Below are 20374 nucleotides of genomic sequence, written 5' to 3'. Positions count from 1 at the left end.
TGGGGCGGGGCGCGTGGCCGCGGCGATGCGGGGCGGGGCGGGGCGAGCCAATCAGGGGATTCATTTCCGGGTGGCGCGGGCGCCATTTTGTGAGGAGGGCTATAAACGGACGCTGAGGCCGACCGCCCGCCCAGTTGTTTCTCAGCCGGAACGGGCTCTGGGTGGTTCGGTTGCGTCGCCCCGTCCGGCCTCTCCCAGCGCTCCCACGCGGGAGCCGACTGCCAGCGGCGCGGCGTCGAGCCGGTCTAGTCCGAGGAAGCCGCCGCCGCGGCCGAGCGCGCGGGCCCGCCCAGGGCGTTCGTTTGTCGGCGCGCAGTCGCGGCCCCCGGCCCAACCTCCAGGGCCATGAGTTACGGTCGCCCGCCTCCCGATGTGGAGGGCATGACCTCCCTCAAGGTGGACAACCTGACCTACCGCACCTCGCCCGACACCCTGAGGCGCGTGTTCGAGAAGTACGGGCGCGTCGGCGACGTGTACATCCCGCGGGACCGCTACACCAAGGAGTCCCGCGGCTTCGCCTTCGTCCGCTTCCACGACAAGCGCGACGCCGAGGACGCCATGGACGCCATGGACGGGGCCGTGCTGGACGGCCGCGAGCTGCGGGTGCAGATGGCGCGCTACGGCCGCCCCCCGGACTCGCACCACAGCCGCCGGGGCCCGCCACCCCGCCGGTACGGGGGCGGCGGCTACGGACGCCGGAGCCGCAGGTGAGCGGGGTGGGGGGGGAGGCCTGGGGGGAGCGGGGGCGGCGGGCGGGGTCACAAAGGTCCGCGGGACACGTGGCGGCGGCGGCGGGCGGGCGCGCGGGCGGCCGCGGCGGGGAAATGGCGTCCGGACGGGCGGCGCGGTAATGGCGGCCGGGGCGGGCGGGGCGCGCGGCCCGAGGCCCCGGCGGCCGCCCTGACGCCCCGCCCGCCCCGCCCCGCAGCCCTCGGCGGCGCCGCCGCAGCCGCTCGCGGAGTCGCAGCCGCTCCCGGTCCCGCAGCCGCTCACGCTACAGCCGCTCCAAGTCCCGGTCCCGCACCCGCTCGAGGTCGCGGTCCACCTCGAAGTCCAGGTCGGCGCGAAGATCGAAGTCCAAGTCCTCGTCGGTGTCCAGGTCGCGATCGCGCTCCCGGTCCAGGTCCAGGTCCAGGAGTCCGCCGCCCGTGTCCAAGAGGGAGTCCAAGTCCAGGTCGCGCTCCAAGAGCCCCCCCAAGTCTCCCGAGGAGGAAGGCGCGGTGTCCTCTTAAGCAAATGGTAATGTCCCGTGGGGATCCGAGACCCACGACCCGAACGCAAAGATGGGGTTCGCGGTAGTCTTTGATGAGCCGTGGTGATGGAAGAGGGGCTCCCGGCGTCGGGAGCGCTGCTGGGAGCTAACTCGGCTTCGGGCGTAGTTCGGAACAGCGGGGTCTGCAGAGAGGATGTGCGTGGAGCTTAGATAATAAGTGGCTGTTTCGTGAAACTGTTTGAGACCTATTGATGAAAATGACTATTTCTTGCTGTTTTTATCCAACGTCTGCATTTTCCCCTTTAAAGCTGCGGTCTCCTGTTTGATAAAAGAATATTGGCCAGTATTGCAGATTTTAACTGATTTGGCTGATCCTCCAGGGACCAGTTTCTGTGGGCGTGTATTGGAGCAGGTTTGTCTTTAAATGTTAAAGATGCACTATCCTCTTAGAGAAAACAATCAGTTCAACTATTGTTGTGCTGACTGGGACTTCATATTCTAATGGATGTGGCAAACGAATTGCAAAACGGAGCAATGAGCTTTTGGAACCCCCAAAAAGTTCACAGGTACTGCACTGGGTGGGGAAAGGATAGTGTGTCTTTAACTCTCAAATTGTTTGGTCCTATTTTTTAAAAAGGAAAGGGCCCTAAGTAGCTCGAGACATATAAAGTCTTTATTCTCTCAATTGCCAAATGTTTCATTTGAAAACGAAACATCTTAAAATAGACTGATTTTCTGATTTCAAGTTTTGGTTTGGATACAGTCCCTTTTTTTTTTTTTTTTTTAATTTTTTTAATTTCTTTTTTTTTTTTTTTAACCCCTCCCCTTATTTTTCACCTTGGTTATTTGGCCAACATTGCCTAAACACAAATTTGTAAAAACGGATGGTTAGCCTTTGTGAAAATTTCCTAATTGGGCCTTAAAAAAAAAAAACACTGACAATGGCCAGGTGGAACCTTTCCGTAACCTACTTGTTTCACCAGAGCCTTAGTAAGCACATGCCTGAAACTGAAACCATGTGCGCTCTCTCTCCCCCATTACAGTGAGGGAAGGTAAACTGAACTGTTTTCTTTTCAAACCTAGATGTGTCGACAAGCAACGTAACTAAAAGGAAGACTTGGGGGAAAAGGACCACAGCTCAGTCCATCCGAGAGAGTCCTTGGAACAAGCAACTGGCTATTGAAAAGGTTATTTTGTAACATTTTGTCTAACTTTTTACTTGTTTTAAGCTTTGCCTCAGGTGGCAAACTTCATTTTATGTGCCATTTTGTTGCTGTTATTCAAATTTCTTGTAATTTAGTGAGGTGAACGACTTCAGATTTCATTATTGGCTTGGATATTTGAGGTAAATTTTCCTTTTTGTTTATATAGTGCTGACTTTTTTTGTTTGAAATTAAACAGATTGGTAACCTAATTTGTGGCCTCCTGACTTTTAAGGAAACGTGTGCAGCCATTACACACAGCCTAAAAGCTGTCAAGAGATTGACTCAACATTGCCTTCATTCCTTAAAATTAAAAAGCTACAAAAGTTGGTGTAAATTTGTTTGTATATGTTATTTACCTTCAGATCTAAGTGGTAAATCTGAACCCAAATTTGTATAAAGACTTTTCAGGTGAAAAGACTTGATTTTTTGGAAGGATTGTTTACCAAACACAATTCTAATCTCTTCTCTTGTGTATTTTTGTGCACTAGGCGCAGTTGTGTAGCAGTTGAGTAATGCTGGTTAGCTGTTAAGGTGGCGTGTTGCAGTGCAGAGTGCTTGGCTGTTTCCTGTTTTCTCCTGGTTGCTCCTGTGTAAAGCTGCCTTGTCGTGCAGAAACAAATGGCTGTCCAGTTTATTAAAATGCCTGACAACTGCACTTCCAGTCACCCGGGCCTTGCATATAAATAACGGAGCATACAGTGAGCACATCTAGCTGATGATAAACACACCTTTTTTTTTCTTCCCTTCCCCCCCCCCCATGGTAAATCTGATCATCTTCATGTATGAACTTAAATATGGAAAATGTTAAGGAAGCAAATGGTTTGTAACTTTGTAAGTACTTATGACATGGTGTATCTTTTGCTCATGAATATTCTGTACTATAACCATTGTTTCTATAGTTTAATTAAAACGTTTTCTTGGTGTTAGCTTTTCTCAGAATATGTCTTGGTCTTTTTTCCCCCTATGTTTGAAAGACCTGTGCAATTATCTTTTGAACTGTTACTGACTGTTAAAAGTATGAAAGTGAAATGTTTAGTGGTTGACTTTTTTTTTTTATCATAAGTTAAAAAGTAGAAATGCCATCTCTGCACCCACTACCCCTAAATCAGTGCTCTCAAGTAGCACTTTCTGGAGGTTGTGGGTACCCTTTTCTGTCATAGTCTAATATGTGTCCTATTGTTGATTTTTAAAGAAAATCCAAGTCCTTTTTCTTACAGGTGTTTATTTTTTTCATGGCTTTGTAACCCATGAGTGTTGTCCAGGTGGCCCACCACAGTCTTGTAAGCCCAACAGATCTGACCATCTTCAAATCCAATGCTTGTACTCCCAAGAAGCTAAAATGGTCCCAGTCCTAACTGGCATGCCAGGTTGCAAATCAGTATTGACACTGTCCCAGAACAGCCTGTGTGTAGGTGTAATTCAGAGACTGTCCTTTTTTGCAAAGGAGATAACCAGCATTTCAACAGTATGTCTTCCTGGGAGAGCAGATTCTGCTATATCTTCCTTGTCTGCATCAAAAGACTCCAGAGGAATGTGGACACATTTCATATCCCACTTGTAGAGCAAAGCTTCAAGTGACCAGTCAGCACTGAAAAATAAATTTGTTTTTTTTGAAATCGTGCTTTTCCTGTTTTGTTTTAGATACGTTGCATTTTATTTTTAGTCTTTTTTTTTTTTAAATGTTTGAGACAGAAAACATGAGCAGGGGATGGGGGGAGAGAATCCAAGCAGGACCCGAATATGGGAGGCTCGATCTCCTGAGCTGTGAGATCATGACCCGTGTGGCAATCAAATTTAGCCCTTAAGAAAACAGACTAAACCAGGATTGTGCGGGCTTACCTTCTTACTTGGTAAGTAGACCACAGTTGGACCTTGGGGTTCTTTTGCATCAAAAAGTATACGGTAGTTAAGATGTCTTCAAAGTCTGGGAAGAAAGGGCTTCCTTAATAGAACTTAACATCCCCTTCAGCCAAATTTACTGTTGAGCTGAAAATGCTTACCTTCTGGTTCAAAGAACACATCAGATGCAAGAATAATGTCTTGTGGTGGCAGAGCCAGCAGGTCCTGACACATGTGGCCCCACGTCAGTCCCACGATGCGCACCTGTGGCAGGCGGTTCATTTCACAGCTCCGACGGCAGATTTCTAGGCAGTGAGGCAGCTCCGAACTATCAGACAGTGTTACTTCAGCGCCACATTTTGCAGCCATAATTCCTGGAAGGCTTACTCCGGCTCCAATCTGAGGAATTTAAAAGCTAGCATTTCAGAAATGTTCCTTAGCATTGCAGGGAAGTTGTGACATTAGTTGCCCTAAGTACAAGGTCAGGGAGTTGAGTATATTCTTGAGCTTATGTATATAAAATGTCCCGTGATTAAACCCTCCTTGAGGAAGTGACACTTAGGCTTTTGGAGTTGTAGAAATTAATTGTTGAGGTCTCTTCATTGGGTTGAGAGGTTAAGTCCCACACAGGGCCCTAAATTTTGCAAGTGACAATATTGCTTCCAACTTGCCATGTGGATCTCTGGCAGTTCTGTTGCTTAATACGCCTAAGGCAGTTTGGACACTAGTGTCCTTTAGTTCTCTTAACAGTCCATAAAGGAGCTCCTAATTATATGGGACACTGGGTCTCTAGAAGCTTGATGGGTGACTTAGTGCATACATAGCCATTCTGGCTGTTCCTACCAATTGTAGCCCCTTGAATGTGGCTAAAGCCCACAGATCTGCAACAGGGTTCATACTAGAGGGAATTTTCCAGTTGGGCCTTTGAAGAGACGCGTCTTAAGCACACTAAGTGATAACCAAGGAATGCCTTTGTCTATTTGGTTAAAGCACAAGTTTCCCACTTCCCAGTTTTAAGGACAGATGGGGAAGAGTCTATCTGAACGTCTACAAATTGGCCAGATACAGTATGCCAAGTGCCTTCACCCGCTCATCTACGTGGTTTTGCAAAAGCTCAGAGGTTCCTAGTAAATTTTGGATTTTTCTTCAGCCTTTGGGTTTAAGCATTGTACCATCTCTGTAAATTTGACAAAGGTTTATTTCTCTAAGCGGTTAGCAATCCCAAGTCGAGTAGAGTGATCAGAAAGAGTATAGGACATTTGAGATTTCCAAAAACGGAAAGGGCCATTTTTTGGGAGACTGCACAGGTCACAGGAGACCCTGACTGAGACACCTTGGAGAGATGGCCTTAGGGATTGCTTTCGATACCAAGATTCTAGAATTAAAATTAGTCAGTGAGCTTCACTTAGAATAAGAGTCAGCAAACTGTAAAGGGCCAGAGGATAAATATTTCAGTCTTGCTGGGTCTCCTGGGGTCTCTGGTACATGTCCCTTTTTCAAAACTTAAAATGGAAAAGGTATTCTTAGCTCACATAACTTACAAACTGGCCAAATCATTCCAATTTTAAAGTATTGAACAAAAGCCAGTAACCAGTACATAGACAAAATCTAGGAGTTTTGGAAGCCTCGGCGCTTGTACCTCCAGGACAGCCTTGCCCCGCAGAGATCTTCTGTGAAACCACAGGTACTGAGCCAGGACCACCGCACAGGGCCAGATGTACATTCCATACTGGAGATGCAGGACCTGAAACGAATGTTTTGTAGGCCAAAAATAACTCCTCTGCTGGAAGTTGGAATATTTATTTTTACAGCAATTACGGAGTGCCTGACGCTGGCATCTATTACAAAAATGACAGCTCCCTGCTGTAAAGTTCACATCCTCTGGGGCACATAAAACTGCAATACCACAGGATAGCCGCTCTTCATACACTCATTCATCCAACAAGCATTTATTCAGGGACTGAGTGACTTTGTGGGCTGTGGATGTAAGGCTCATGGAATATACCAGATACACACATACAGACCCTACTGGGAAGAGACAAGCCACAAGTAAGCAAACGTAGTTTTGGTGGGTGATAATGCTAACAAACAACAAAACCGGATGATGTGAGAGTGGTGGGGGCGGGGAAGAATGGGGAGACAGCGATCACAAGGTGGCCGTCCTAGATAGGGAGAGGGAATGATTCAGGCAAGGGTCCGGGACCGCAGAGAGCGCCCAGAGCAAGGGCACGGGGGCTGGGGACAGGGTTGTGGTAGCACAGAGGTCAGAGGGAAGGCAGAGACCGGACCTGCGCGTGGTCTTAAAGGCCAGAGGAAGTTTAGCTTTTATTGTAAGTGCGGTAAGAACGTATCAGAGGATTATAATCACAGGCAGTTTGGTAAGCTCCTGGGAAACAGGCTAGGGAGACATTCCAGAAGAGGTCTGAGAGCAGCTCAGTTCTGGGATTAGGTAGGCAGGTAGCATACAGAGCCTTTGGAAAGGCCTAGAATTACGAGCGAGCAGTGTTAGGGAAGCAAATTACACGGCTCACGCCTTTGGAAGGAGCCTGCCTGAGTTCAAGCTCCAGGTATGTAACTTACTACCTGTGTGACCTCACCTGTTATTCAACCTGTCTGTGCTTCAGTTTCCTCCACTACAAAACACTATCTCATAGGGGTGCCTTGGAAGAGCCACCGCAAACTCAGTACAGTGCCAGGCACAAAATAAGCACACAAAGTGGGCGGTTATTAAAAAGACTGCAAAACCGCAAGTCTTTCTGTTGCACCCTTTCTGCAAGGGCGTTGAAGTGGTCAAAGTACCAAAGGTGAAGGAACTGAAGATCGGAACTCAATCATTCAATAACCTCACCAAAATTTTAGTGCCTGAAACATGCTAGGCACTGGTTCTAAGTGTGAATAAAATGCCTGCCCTGGGGGCGCCTGGGTGGCTCAGTCGGTTAAGCGTCCGACTTTCGCTTAAGTCATGATCTCGCGGTTCGTGGGTTCGAGCCCCGCGTCGGACTCTGTGCTGACTGCCAGCTCAGAGCCTGGAGACTGTTTCAGAGTCTGTGACTCCCTCTCTCTCTGACCCTCCCCTGCTCACGCTGTGTCTCTCTCTCTCTCTCTCTCTCCTAGAAATAAATAAAAACATTAAAAAAAAAAAAACATAAAATGCCTGCCCTGGTAAATTCTACTCAGGATACATTAAAGGGCTTCTGATCACAGCAGTGAGTTAGCAGATCGGGATGTAAAGGGGTCTATCGTCTCATGGGGTACATCTTCACCTCCTAAATGCGGGAAGAAATCAAGTGGGTATTTCAACGTGAAGGCATTTGAAAGCACTTAGAAACGGGTTTCACTCAAGACTACCTCCTCTTACGCCATTTTTCATCTTTAAAATAGCGAATTTGAGTGGGGGAGGAGCAGAGAGCGGGAAGAGAGCACCCCAAGCAGACTCTGAGCTGAGATCACCACCTGAGCCCAAATCAAGTCAGACGCCCCTCCACAGTGTTTTGTTAAAATCAAAACACTGCCACGTCGAAAATGCTTCGAAAAAACGGACGCATAAGGTATTACTATTATTACTGAGAGTTTGGGGGCAGTTGTAAGCTGAAAGGAACGAGAGCCAACCCATTTGGATTGGGAGGGTAGACTTTATTTGGCTAGGGAGGGTAGACTTCCCGGTTCTAGACAAAGCTGAATGAAGAAGCCCTTCAACAAGATCAAAGGAAGTCCTCGGAGTCCAAAATGTCACTTTTCCGGCAGGAAATATTTGATGCCCAAGGCTCTCTTTCCTGGCAGGGCCCCCAAGTTTCTTACTTTGAGACTGCCAAAGGGCTTCCCACCACAAACCTTCCCGCTCGGAGGCCCTTCCTTCGGCAGGGTGGTCGCGGAGCCCGCCGCCGCCCCCTCCCAACACCCCCCTCCCTCCCCGGTGGGCTGAGAACAGCTCCTGCCGGGGGCGCCACCGCCGGGGGGCGGGAGGCGTCCCCCCGTCGGGTGCCGCTGCACGCACCTGCGGGACGCTGACCTCAAGCATCGTCCCCTCGGCCCCCCGGCCCGGCTCCTCTGAGAACCGAAAGCGCTGGGCGCGGACCACATGCCCCCGGAGGCCACGCTCGCCCGTGGGGGAGTCGGTGGCCCCCGGGCGGGCCGCGAGCAGCGGAGGGCGCCAGGTTGCCAGGCTGCGCGCGCGGGAAACCCCAGGCCGGCTGGAGCCACCTCACCGGCGCCACGTGGCCCTTCGCGAGCCGTGCCGGGTCGCTGCAACGCGACAGCAAAGGGCGGGGAAAGCACCCCTCGGGGGACCGTGTGGCCGGGCGGCAAGAAGTGCCCAGAGACCAGGCAAAAGAGACAGGAAAGACAGATGGCCTCGGAGGCTCCCACGCCGGAAACGGGCCGCGGAGGTAAGCGCTCGCTTCCGGAAGTGACGCACTCAGCGGAAGCGGAAGCGGGAGAGGCGGGACCGCAGTGAGAAAGCGCCTCCGTCGGCCTGACCTTCCCAACATGGCGGCGAGCCGGCGAGTGTGAGGGCGGACCCCGGAGGCGCCCAAACCAATGGCTCACCGCGAGACGCCGGGGGGCGGGGAAGACGGCCGCCGCGTGCCCAACCCGAGGCCCGGGAGGTGGTTGGGGAGTGAATCTTCTGGAAGGCGGCTTTAAAGGCGCCGGGCCAACGCGAAGGGCGTTCCGGTGTCGCTGTCGCCGCCGCCGCCGCCGCCTCCGCCGCCGCCTCCGCCGCCGCCCGGGCCGGGGAGGGCGCGCGTTGGAAGCAGGAAGCGAGCTTGCCGAGGTCGTCGCGGGAGCAGCCGGTACCCCCGCAAGATGAACCACAAGAGCAAGAAGCGGATCCGCGAGGCCAAGCGGAGTGCGCGGCCGGAGCTCAAGGACTCGCTGGACTGGACCCGTCACAACTACTACGAGAGCTACTCGCTGAACCCGGCGGCCGTGGCGGTGAGCGGGCCGGGGTCGGGGTCGCGGGCCGGGCACGGGCGTCTCCCCCGGGTTCCGATGGGCTCACCTGCACCCCGCGGAGGTCGGGGTCCTCGGGGCCCGGATTCCAGGGACCGCCTCCTGCCTCCCGCCCGGGGCATCTGGAAGCTGACGCCTTTGGCGCCCTCAACAAGGACTGTCGCCCCTAGACGCCTTGGGGCGGCGGGGCCCTCTGGGACCTGGCTGTCAAGGCCCGCGAGTGGGAGATGGCGAAACCCCCTTTTCCTCGTGGGGCGGCGCTGGGTGCGACGTGTCAGTCCGCACGCAGGTCCTTGTCCCTTCCTCTCCACCCGCCCTCCCTCACGCAAGATAAGCCGGAACAAGAATCTGGCTTCTTAGGTATGTCTAACTGGTCCTGGGGGACGCCGTTTTCTACCGCTGGACTTTTTGTTTTGTTGCCTTTTTTTTTTTTTTTCTTTTTCTTTTTTTTTTTTTTAACTAGATAGGTTTTTTTTTGATTCCCCCAGGATAACGTGGAAAGGGCAGACGCATTACAGCTGTCGGTGGAAGAATTTGTGGAGCGATATGAAAGACCTTACAAGCCCGTGGTTCTGCTGAATGCCCAGGAGGGCTGGTCTGCGCAGGAGAAATGGACCCTGGAGCGCCTAAAAAGGAAATACCGGAACCAGAAGTTCAAGTGCGGTGAGGATAATGACGGTTACTCAGTGAAGATGAAGATGAAATACTACATTGAGTACATGGAGACGACTCGAGATGACAGCCCCCTTTACATATTTGACAGCAGCTATGGTGAACACCCCAAAAGAAGGAAACTTCTGGAAGACTACAAGGTGCCCAAGTTTTTCACTGATGACCTTTTCCAGTATGCTGGGGAGAAACGCAGGCCCCCTTACAGGTAAAGTACCCCCCGGGGGTGAGGCCCATTGGCTCTTCTGTACAATAATATGTGTCATCTAAGCACAGTCAGCTAACCTTTCTCCAGAACAGTGAGTGGTTCTCCTTGGCTGCACATGGAACTTACTTAGGGGCTTATTGCTGCCTGACCAGGCCCTTCTGCTGCAGACTGGTTTCATTGGTCTGGGTTGCCATGTAGGCATCAGGATTTCAGAAGGCTTCCAGGTCACTCAAATATGCCAGCCGAGTTGAGTCACTAATCTTTTAAGGGAAATTAAAAAAAATTTTTTTATGTTTATTTATTTCTGAGGCTGAGACAGAGTGTGAGCAGGGGAAGGGCACAGAGAGAGGGGGAGGCACAGAGTCGTAGCAGGCTCCAGGCTCTGAGCTGTCAGCATAGAGCCGGACACGGGACTCGAACCCACAAACCTCAAGATCATGACCTGAGCCGACGTCGGATGCTTAACTGACTGAGCCCCGCAGGCGTCCCGAGGGAAGTTTTAATAGTTAAAGGCCAGTAGTAAGCCACGTCAGTGATTTTTCTTTTTTCTGTCCTGGAGCGCTCCAGGCACCATTCATTTAGCGATCCTGAGTAGCAGTGTTTGCGTACTCTCTGATATAGAGATCACATGATGTGCTTTATAAGACCCAGAGCTCACCGTTTTCCAGTGTGTGTGTGCATATTGTTAATTTACCCTTCATGTCCTGGACGTTTCCGCCCTTCAGGTGGTTTGTGATGGGGCCACCACGCTCCGGGACCGGAATTCACATCGACCCTCTGGGAACCAGTGCTTGGAACGCCTTGGTTCAGGGCCACAAGCGCTGGTGCCTCTTTCCCACCAGCACGCCCAGGGAGCTCATCAAGGTGACCCGCGAAGAAGGCGGGAACCAGCAAGACGAAGCTATTACCTGGTTTAATGTCATTCACCCCCGGACACAGCTGCCCACCTGGCCGCCCGAGTTCAAACCCCTGGAGATCTTACAAAAACCGGGAGAGACCGTCTTCGTACCAGGTATAGAGAACGGACAGAAAGTACGCTCTTTGATCTCAGTCAGCTGTCATTTTGGAGCCGAAGTAAATGCAGAAGGAGTCAGAGATCCCTCTGCGCGCTGACCCGGAATGAACTGACTGGGGCCCGCCTCAGACAGCGGCGTCCGCCGCTGTGTCCTCAAGTGCTTAGGGAGGTGCTGTCCACATTTCGTGTAACCTGAAGCTCTGGTGGCTGTCGGTGAACTTCCTGCATGTAAAGATGGTGCTGTTTCCATCCCTGGTAGTCACCTAGGGTCTTTGCGGATGTGCAGTGACTTGTGCGTATTTCTGCAAATTGGGTTTCTAGTACAGTGTAGCACTGCCTGGGTTGAGGCCGGAATAGGAACTCAGGCCCAAGAGGCAGGAAGTCCCATACCTGAGAACTACACTTTGTTCTCATAGATTAAGTGTCAAGAGCGAGGGTGTTTCATATTTAAGATAGGTATTCTTCTCTTAGAAACTGGAGAACTTATTGCTTTTCCAGTTTTTTTTTAAACCGTTTTTTCTCTTAACATTTATTTTTGAGAGAGAGAGAGAGACCGAGTATGAGTGGGGGAGGGGGCAGAGAGAGAAGAGGGAGACACAGAATCCTTACCAGGCTCCAGACTCTGAACTGTCAGCACAGAGCCTGGCTCAGGGCTCAAACCCAGGAACTGTGGGACCATGACCTGAGCCGAAGTCAGACGCCCAACCTGCTGAGCTCCCCAGGCGCCCCTGCTTTTACAGTGTTGATCACAGTGTTGGATCAACGGGAGTCCCCGTGCTTTTTCTGTAAAGGGCAGAGCGTAAATGTTTCAAGCGTGGGGGTGGGGGGGCCAGACAGGGTTCCAACTCCCTCACTTTGCCCTTGGAGCAGGAAAGCAGCCGCAGACAGGGGCTGAGCAGGCACCACTGTGCTCCAGGACAAGTTTACACGCATTGGTTGTGACGCCTGGATCAGGGGAAGCATTTACCCCTCTGGGTCTTCTGTCTCTGAGTCCCTCCCCGTAGATAGGAAGCCCCCCATTCGCGGAGTTTTTGTTATTCGTGATTCCACGTAGAACCAAGCCCCGTTTCACTCTTGATTTGTTGGATTCCAGGGGGCTGGTGGCATGTTGTCCTTAATCTTGACACCACCATTGCCATCACCCAGAACTTTGCCAGCAGCACCAACTTCCCCGTGGTATGGCACAAGACGGTAAGAGGAAGACCAAAGTTATCGAGGAAATGGTACAGGTGAGAGACATTTTCTTCTTCTTCTTGCTCCATTTCAAGGCGAAACAGAAAGAGTCCACCGCCGCAGGAACGTGTGCTGGTCTGAGGCCTGGGAGAGCTGGGGCTGCGAGACCTCACGGGCAGAGGACGGCGGGTCCAAGGTCAGGGCTAGTTCCCAGGCTGCTTGCCAGCCTCGAGGTGACAGCGTAGGACTGTGCATGTTTCATCAAAGCCAGTCAGTCAAAATACGGTCATAATCGGGTTGTTTCTCGTTTTTTGTTTTGTTTTTGGTTTTTGTTCTCCCTCCTCTGCCACCTGCCCCCCCCCCCCCAAAAGCTAGCACTTAGCAAAGGAAGCCATTTTGTTTGGGTTTTATTTTGGTTCTTTCTTTCTTCCCCTCCCCCACCCCCACTCAGAAGCATTATTCCCCTTTGAACTTATTACCTTCAGTTCTCGTGAGCGAGGTGACTGCCCTGGAGACTTAGCTCCTCTGTTTATCCACAGAACAGATACAGCACGGGCAGCGGCAGTGCAAGTCACCCCCAGCCACCCCGTGCCACTGTGTCCCAACCCTGACCTGGAGGGACCAGCTCTCGGGGTAAGAGCGGGGTCCTGGCTTGGTCAGCGCTCAGCCTGCCTGCTGAGAGGGCCAGCAAGGGTGGTGGCTGCGTTCTCCCCGGACTCTCGGGCACCCGAGGCCCGCTTACGTCATCCCACCAGCCGCTGTGTGCTGTGACCCGGTCGAACTGAAGGCCTTAGCGTACAGCAGGTGCCCTGCCCCAGGTTAGAGCGGACGCCAGAGCAGGTCCCTGAGGGGAGGGTTCCTGCCTCCGAAAGGCCAGTTCAGTTTTAGCTTCGAGCGAGGGGAACCCTCTGTTACTTGCCGCTGCTTGTTTCCCGTCAAGTCTCATTGTTGCCCCACTTACAAATGGAACTTAACTGACTGAGGTCACCAAACGCTGTGTCGTGGAAAGGAAGGGCTTAGGAAGTCCACTAGGAAAGGAAGAAAGAAACCAGCCACAACGAGGAAGAGAGACTTTTGCTCCCAGGTGAAAGAAAATGCAGCCTGACTCAGGGCCACTGTGCCCCACACGTGGGCACTGCGCCTGGCGCCTTTGCCGAGGGCACAGCGAGCCGCGTGCCGCTAGGTCGCCCTGCGGGAGAGCCCGAGCTCTCAGCACGTGTGCGCTCAGCACGGCCGGCACCCCCGGGCGCTCCTGAGCGGGACCGGCCTCCGCTCTGAGTCTCGGGGGGAGCGCGCTCCGCTGTGCTTGCCGGTCCCAGCGCTGGGAACAATGTCTCCTGTCCCTCAGGATCTTGAAGCAAGAGCACCCCGAGCTGGCGGCCCTGGCCGACTCCGTTGACCTCCAGGAGTCCACGGGCATTGCCTCCGACAGCTCCAGCGACTCCTCCAGCTCCTCCAGCTCCAGCTCGTCTGACTCGGACTCAGAGGTGAGGCCCTGCTCCCTCTCCGGGCCGCCCAGGCTGGGCGGCTGCTGCCCCCCGCCCCCCTGGCCGGGACAGGACACAGAGCTGCTGCTTCCGAGGGCCACGGCCGCCAGCGTCCCTGCTGTGCGGTGAATCTTGCCCAGTTTATAGCCCTGCGCTCGCGTGGGGGTCATTACAGTAACTTTGGGAGGCAGAAGGAGCGTTCGGGGACTTCGTTAAGTAAGCGGCCCGGGATCTCAGAGCCAGCGAGCGGCAGCGTGGGCCTGCGGACTCGGCGCCTTGCGAGCTCAGAGCCCGGGCTGAGAAGTTTCCCCCTGGGTGTAAATCCGGAGCCCAGAAACCGCGCAAGTCCGGCGGCTTGTTAAAAGCTGATGTCGTTTTAGGGGAGAGGGACCTGGCTGTGTCCTCAGCAGATGAAAGTCCCAGCTCGCCACTCTGCATAATCTACCGGTTTGGCGTTCCTCGGGGGACAGAGGAGCGTGACCGTGCAGGGCCACGCGCCCTCGCTTTCCCCCTCGGGGTCTGTGTTCGAGCTGACTGTAGAATGGCCTCAGAGCACGTCTTGATTCTAAACAAGCCTCCCGTCGGGAGCGCTGGCCGGGCCCCTGGCGTCTGGGGGCAGTTGCCGGGCTTGGGGAGCCGGACACCCCTCCGGGGCTGGGCACTGGGGCCGCGTCGCCTCTGGGAGAGCTCGGACAGCCGTGCCGTGTCCTGAGGGCGGAGGCCTGTTGACCTACAAAACGGGTTGCATCTGGTTAAAGTCCTTTTCTCCTCCCACGTGCAGTGCGAGTCCGGGTCCGAAGGGGACGGCGCGACGCACCGCAGGAAGAAGCGGAGGACGTGCAGCGTGATGGGGAACGGGGACACCACCTCCCAGGACGACTGTGTGAGCAAAGAGCGCAGCTCCTCCAGGTGACCACGCGTGGCCGCCGTCTGTGCAGGAGGACATGGCACACGAGGGGCAGGGCCCTGGGGCGGGTCAGCCTTGTGGAGCTGCGGCCGAGGGAAGGGCCGGAGAAGCCGGAGAGCGGGGACACGCTCGGGATAGGAGGCCGTTCGCTTGGCGTTTGCTGCAGGAGCTCTTTTCTCTGCGACCAGCGCGAGTTAACGTGGCTTCTCTTACGCGTCAAGGCGAGAATCTGTGTGGATGGTGCCAAGGAACCCCTTAATGTTATTTAATAAAAATTCAATCCATTTTATATCTTCGCCATTTTTTCCCCTTGAAATTACCACAAGCCTCCCCTTGGTGCTGCTCTCGTGGTCTCGGGGGAAAGCTCGGGCTCCGCCGGGCTGTGCCCTCGGCAGGGAGGGGCTGGTTGCCGCGGTCGAGTTCCCCGCTGCCTCTGAGAGCCTGGGGTGTGGCCTGTGGTTTCCCCCACTCTGCCATTGTCGCTTGGAGCGCTCCCGCCGAGTGAGACGGCAGCAAAGAGCTCAGGTGTTTTATCGGGTCTTGTCATGTCTGCCGTGTTTGGTCCCACCGGCTCGGGTCTCCGTAAGCTAACGCTTAGAATCACGAGGGTCACCTCTTTGCCAGCAGCGGCCCTGTGCTGGGCACCCGACGGGCTCACGGGGAAGGTTTGGTGGCGCCCGTGCTCCCCGGGGCTTCGGATCCGTGAGCCTCTTCTCCTGGGGCTCGTTGCGGTGCACCGGTGGTGACGAGGGAGGTCTCGGGAAGGTGGCCTAATACCGAAGCCCCCACAACCCTCACGTGCGCGGAGCCCTGGCCTGCCGCGGGCGCCCTCCTGTGTCCTTTGCGTCTCCGCGCGGCTGGGCGCTTCTTCCGTGTGTCGGGAAAGTGTAGCACCCACGTTCCTTCCCGTTTGTTTCCCTCTTTCTCCGCGGTCACAGAATCCCACGGGAAGCTCAGGTGTCCCGTCCACCTGAATTCATGGAATGTGCATTTCTCAAGCCAGGTGTTCTCTTCACGGTCACTCTCCAGTGTCTCTTCTTGCCTTCTTAAGGCGTCTGTCTTGTTACGGCCTGCCTGTGACATGTGACATACTCATAGGAGAAGGGAAGGGGGTCGGGACAGCCCTGCCCCTCGTGCCGCGGGGGGGTCCCGGGGCTCGGCTTTAACATTTCCTTCCAGCTTTGCGCCGGCTCTGCCGTCTACATGCTGATCACAGGCGGTTGTACTTTTCCTTGGCAGGATTAGGGACACTTGTGGAGGCCGGGCTCACCCCTGAGCAGACACAGAGACTGTCCCTGAGGTGGCTCCTGCGTACGCGGTTGGCGGCCACCCGACTTGCTTTTCACGTCTTCTGCTCCCTCCTTCTCCTCTGTCTTCTTTGAATTTGGATAATCCTTCTCTGGTCCCAGCTTCTGTCTTCGGTCAAATGCTGTTTTCACTGCTTCCTAAGACTAGATGGCCAAGAAGTTGAAAAGCTCACCAGGCTTGGCGAACCCCGAAGCGCCAAAGGCCCGCGGGCCGTCGGGTGAGAAGGTCTGTGCTGCCTCCTTTAATCCGCGCTGCTCTGCCTCGAGGCCGAGGGCCGTGACCCGCTGACTCGCTGCGCCCGATCCCTCACCGATCGCTGATGTGGAGCCTCCGCCGTCCAGGCACACGAGCGGGCCCTGAGGGGCAACTGGACTCAGACTTGTGTGCGAGCCAGTTACACGAAGAAGCACCGCACGGGTGCCCCCTCCCTGTCCGTCACCCTTGGTCGGGAGCCGCACTCAGTGGTAGCCACCCAGCCCTGCACACGCGGCCCCACTCACCACTGCGAGCGCTGCCCTGTGACACGTTCCCTTCTCTCCACCATCAGAGAGCCTCTTACATCCCAGCGGTGTTTGGGGGAGCGATGACACGTCAGGGGTTCACGTGGGAACAGAGCCTGAAAGCATTCAGTGTGTTCTGTCATGGAACGTAGGTGATGATCAGGGCCCCCTTCTAACAGGCACGTCCTGTCCTTCCCTACCCCGTGACCCACGCCGTAAGAGACGTCACGATGAGCGTCCCTGTTTGACCAGCAGACATGTCTGGGCTGCACGTCTGGAATGCGTTCGTGTACGGTGCTCCTCGTCTCCAGGCTGCTCAGTAACTCCGGCAGGGATGCTTGGGGCTCGGATCGTGGGTTCCGTGGCCCTCGTCATTCTTACCTGCTGCCCTTAATCCGTCCCTAAATTCAACTAAAGTTAACAGTAAGAGGGGGCTTGGCAGGGATGCGCTCAGCCAGAAGCACCAAGCAACATGCCCTGTCCTGGGTGGCAGTGTGGGCGAGGGCATTAGCAGCCAAGAGGGCGGAAGGAGCTCTCACTGTGGGCCTCCTGAGGAGCAGCGAAGTGAGTGCACGCAGCCCGGGGTCGTGTGCTGTCGCCTCCCCCAGATACCTCCCGAACGTGGATTCGATCTGGGGAATCCATGGCTCTTCTGTGCAGAGGCTGCATTTTTAACAGACTGGTTCTCATTTCTCGACACTAGGCCGGTTGTGTGGCTCTACTCCTGGCGGCCGGGCCCCGGCTTGGTCTTAGTTTTCTGCATCCTCAAATGCCGATCCAAAAAAGTGGCCAGATTGGACGGAGAACATCCGCCGCCGTCCTCAGCATTGGCACCTGTCGCCTGCCCTCCTTTCCCCGCCGGGCCACAGGCTCAGGCGGCCCCGGTGCCTGGGTGTGTGTGGCCATGAGTGAAGTCAGACACAGAACTTGTAATCTGTTTGCATTAAGACCCAAATGGCATTTCCCCTCCTTCTTTTTAAGATTTTCTTGCCAGCTTCAAAATGCTTTTTTCTTTCCCCAGAATTGCTACGGGGCTATCACACCTTGCTCTTAATTTCATACCAACTTCCTTCTAAACCTCCTTTTAAAGGAAAATCCACAAAAGCAAAAGGCTTTTTGCCGCCAGGGGGCGTAGTGGGGCACGTTTGCAGTGGCCACGACAGGGGACTTTGAATTGGAGAGAGAAGCCTTCCCCTAGAGGCCAAAGGGCGGGTGAGTCCTGTTGACAGACAGCACTCAGAAATAAGGGACCCAGCTCATGTGACAAGCCCGCAGCCACCTCACCTGAACACAGATTACATGCAGCCATTTGGCTCTCGCCGGCCCACAGATGACCACGGGCCAGTCTTGTTTTAGCCAGGCCGGGATTCAGCACCTCCCACCCCACCCCCCTCACTGTCACCGTGGGCCAGCCAAACACACCAGTATGGGAAATAAAGCAGGGACAGGGTGCAGAAACCGTGGAAGGGAGTGGAGTGATGGCCGGGCGCTCAGGACAGGGTTGAAAGTGGGGACCGGGGCCGTCTGTTCTGACCTTAACCCTTCTGCCCACGTGGCCTGAGCTGCCCCTCCGCGTGCCGTCAGCAGTAGTGAGGCAGGGAAACCGCGGGAAACTATTTCCAGGGATTCTTCAACTTAAAACCAACAAGCTGGGTCCTGGAACAGGGTTCTTGAACCATTAACGTCTGATAGGAGCGGGGTTTGGGGGCGGGGGGAGACCCAGGCTTCGGGAGTGAGCACCAAAGGCCCTACCATGAGGCGGCATATCCAGTGCCATACACAGGTGTCTCTGGGGTCGTCAGTAGTGCTGGGATATTCAGGATGACACCTTTGAGGGGAGAGCCACCAAACGCAGGGACACTGTTCACATTTGGCTCAGGCTTGCAGATGCCCATTGATTAGTCGTTCAAGCCTTCAGCCTGTGAGTGAGTGCCAGCCAGCGTCCTGGTGCAGGAGACAGAGCAGTGACAAGCCCAGATCCCTCCCCTCGTGGAGTTAAGGGACCGTGAGTGTGTCGTGGTTCCCAAGGGTCATTGGTCGGGGTAGGTAGAGTCCAGCACGTCCATTTCCACGGCCAGGAAAGCAAGTTCAGACCTTACAAAATTCAAGTTTATGAGGTCTTCATAAAAGAACATAAATAACATCATAGCCGTGCCCTAAGTGTTTGGTTTCTCTCTCTAAATTAGTGAAAGATACCTAAGGATCAGCACGAAAGTTGCTGTACGAGTTGCTTTCTGAACTTTGTAGAGGTTGAGCCTGGATGTGATTTAGGACCTTAGACAAGCGTGTGGGACGGGACAGGAGTTTTGCAGTAAGTGTCGTAAAAAGTGCTTTCTAAGGACGTAGGTGTGTAAGTGCACAGCCGTAGGTTCCTCGAATTGTGTGTAGTGTTTCCACAACCAAGTCATTTGTCATGTGTGCTGGGTCCTGCCGATGCCTCCCCGTGGAGTCCGGCTTCTCCTCACACCCCTCCCCACCTTCCGTCACGGTGTTCCGCTGATCCACATTCTGCGCAGCAAAACTGGACAAACCTTGGGCCCCGGCCCCTCGGGTGGTGACTCTCGTCGTTAGTTCAGAAACGTGAGACTCCTCAAGTCCCCTGAGCACTGGCCCGGCCTGCTGTCTCCAGGGCGACTGGACGGTGCGGAAGGACGGGGACCGTGCGCTGAGCCCTCAGCCTCCTGCGGCTGTCACCCACACCCAGCAGCTTCCCACGTCAGCTTTCATCTCGCGTGGGCCCCGCCACCAAATGCCTGTGGCTCTGCCATTTGACTGGTATTTTTAACTTTCACTTGGATGAAACTTGTTCATCATTTTAAATAAAGCAACTTGATTTGCACTTGGGTTTTTTGCATTGTTTTGTTCCTGTTTCTCTTCGTTATTCGCCTGATAGTTGACACCGAATGTGACCGAGTTTGCACAGCGGGCCCTCTTACATAGAAACTTTGAAACAGCGAGGACAGGGGACAAGAAAGAAAACCCACCTGGGCTGAAGGTGCCCTTGGGGTCAGAAGCCAGCAGCAAAGACAGAAGCCCCACTCCACGTTTTGTAGTGAGGGGGTGTTTCTCATCGGTCACCCCTGAAATTCCTTTGCCTGTACCCTTCCCGGCAGGGATGAAGCTTGCCTTTCGCCTGTTGGTTGTAACCAGGCCAGGAGGAAGCCTGAGCGCATACTCGCATCTTCCCTTTAAACTGCAGTCCATCTAGCTTCTCGGCTCCCACCAGATGTCAGCTCAGGCCCTGTAATTTTTCCCAAAAAGCAGTAAGTGTATCCTAAGCAAAGACCGGCACCCTGATTTTTCAGCTGTTACCTGACAAACTCCGTCAGCCCCACGCTTATTGGGAGCGCTCGAGAAATAACGTTTTGGGCTACAGCGAATTTGTCTCACACACACTGTTCAGCAACAGAGCCCCAGAAGGACCTGGAGAAACAAAAACAGTAGACTTCCCTCCATTCCACCTTCCAGAATTACTCAAAAAGGAGAAGCCGGTAGGGGTGCAGAGTTGACCCAAGGCACCTGGAGCTGAATTCCAGAAACCAGCCTTTGGGGGGCAGCCATGTTACAAGGCTGCTGGGTCTCAGGCCAGAATGGGCATCCCACCAGCCAGCTCGGGCAGTGTCCTCTGGAAAGGCCGTGGACATGGCCGGAGAGTGGCCGGGAGTGAGCGGGGTTGGCCTCCGCTTTTCACCGTCTTGCAGGCTGTCCAGAGCCACGGTTTAGACGAGCCTTCCGGCCCTACTGGGCCTGGGCATGCCCTCCCCCGCGGGCGGTCCCCGAGTGCTGTGAGATGGCCTTGTGTGCCGGGCGGAAATGCGGCCGAAAACGACGGTAATCCAAGGGCGCCCGTGGAATGAGTGTTGCAAACTGGTTTTCAAAACAAAAATCTAAGCGCAAGGC

General features: G+C 54.4%; 3 protein-coding genes across 9 annotated transcripts; 2 read left to right on the top strand and 1 right to left on the bottom strand.

Moving 5' to 3' along the window:
• The first annotated feature begins 112 nt into the window (after nt 1-112).
• SRSF2 (serine and arginine rich splicing factor 2) lies at nt 113-3357 on the top strand. Of its 5 annotated transcripts, none has more exons than XM_039226230.1 (3): nt 113-707; nt 929-1239; nt 1522-3357. In XM_039226230.1, the coding sequence occupies exons 1-2, from the start codon at nt 346-348 to the stop codon at nt 1230-1232; spliced, it is 666 nt and encodes a 221-aa protein (XP_039082161.1). In that variant the 5' UTR covers nt 113-345; the 3' UTR covers nt 1233-1239; nt 1522-3357. The 5 variants fall into 5 exon arrangements, 3 of the variants coding, with proteins under 3 accessions (XP_039082161.1, XP_039082160.1, XP_039082162.1); XR_005527408.1 differs by having other exon boundaries at nt 114-707; nt 929-1625; nt 2297-3357; XR_005527407.1 differs by having other exon boundaries at nt 114-707; nt 929-2400; nt 2907-3357.
• Nucleotides 3358-3620: 263 nt separating this feature from the next.
• On the bottom strand, nt 3621-8647 carry METTL23 (methyltransferase like 23). Of its 2 annotated transcripts, XM_039226232.1 has the most exons (5): nt 8252-8647; nt 5897-6001; nt 4419-4656; nt 4258-4342; nt 3621-4006 (listed from the first exon to the last, which is right to left on the bottom strand). In XM_039226232.1, exons 1-5 carry the CDS (start codon nt 8273-8275, stop codon nt 3838-3840), a joined length of 621 nt encoding a protein of 206 aa, XP_039082163.1. In that variant the 5' UTR covers nt 8276-8647; the 3' UTR covers nt 3621-3837. The 2 variants fall into 2 exon arrangements, with proteins under 2 accessions (XP_039082163.1, XP_039082164.1); XM_039226233.1 differs by lacking the exon at nt 8252-8647 and having other exon boundaries at nt 5914-5985.
• A 255-nt stretch (nt 8648-8902) lies between these two features.
• JMJD6 (jumonji domain containing 6, arginine demethylase and lysine hydroxylase) lies at nt 8903-14955 on the top strand. 2 transcript variants are annotated; one of them, XM_039226228.1, is made up of 6 exons: nt 8903-9189; nt 9696-10084; nt 10810-11096; nt 12193-12328; nt 13621-13759; nt 14541-14955. In XM_039226228.1, the coding sequence occupies exons 1-6, from the start codon at nt 9061-9063 to the stop codon at nt 14670-14672; spliced, it is 1212 nt and encodes a 403-aa protein (XP_039082159.1). In that variant the 5' UTR covers nt 8903-9060; the 3' UTR covers nt 14673-14955. The 2 variants fall into 2 exon arrangements, with proteins under 2 accessions (XP_039082159.1, XP_039082158.1); XM_039226227.1 differs by lacking the exon at nt 14541-14955 and adding an exon at nt 12812-12905 and having other exon boundaries at nt 8953-9189; nt 13621-13753.
• Nucleotides 14956-20374: the final 5419 nt, after the last annotated feature.

This window comes from Hyaena hyaena, unplaced genomic scaffold, assembly GCF_003009895.1.
Source record: "Hyaena hyaena isolate Hyena2069 unplaced genomic scaffold, ASM300989v1 scaffold_21, whole genome shotgun sequence".
NCBI classification, from domain to species: Eukaryota; Metazoa; Chordata; class Mammalia; order Carnivora; family Hyaenidae; genus Hyaena; species Hyaena hyaena.
The sequence above is the reverse complement of the archived record's forward strand: the minus strand, read 5'-3'. Positions and strand labels throughout refer to the sequence as shown.

Bases quoted from the DNA above. Each gene is read 5' to 3' on its own strand.
- SRSF2 (XM_039226230.1), top strand. From the start codon at position 346: ATGAGTTACGGTCGCCCGCCTCCCGATGTGGAGGGCATGACCTCCCTC. The intron at 708-928 runs GTGAGCGGGGTG...CCCGCCCCGCAG, and splicing joins TACGGACGCCGGAGCCGCAG to CCCTCGGCGGCGCCGCCGCA.
- METTL23 (XM_039226232.1), bottom strand. From the start codon at position 8,275: ATGCTTGAGGTCAGCGTCCCGCAG. The intron at 6,002-8,251 runs GTGCGTGCAGCG...CATTCGTTTCAG, and splicing joins TTGAGGTCAGCGTCCCGCAG to GTCCTGCATCTCCAGTATGG. The intron at 4,657-5,896 runs GTACAAGCGCCG...TAAATTCCTCAG, and splicing joins GGGGCAAGGCTGTCCTGGAG to ATTGGAGCCGGAGTAAGCCT.
- JMJD6 (XM_039226228.1), top strand. From the start codon at position 9,061: ATGAACCACAAGAGCAAGAAGCGGATCCGCGAGGCCAAGCGGAGTGCG. The intron at 11,097-12,192 runs GTATAGAGAACG...GTTGGATTCCAG, and splicing joins AGAGACCGTCTTCGTACCAG to GGGGCTGGTGGCATGTTGTC. The intron at 13,760-14,540 runs GTGAGGCCCTGC...TCCCACGTGCAG, and splicing joins CGTCTGACTCGGACTCAGAG to TGCGAGTCCGGGTCCGAAGG.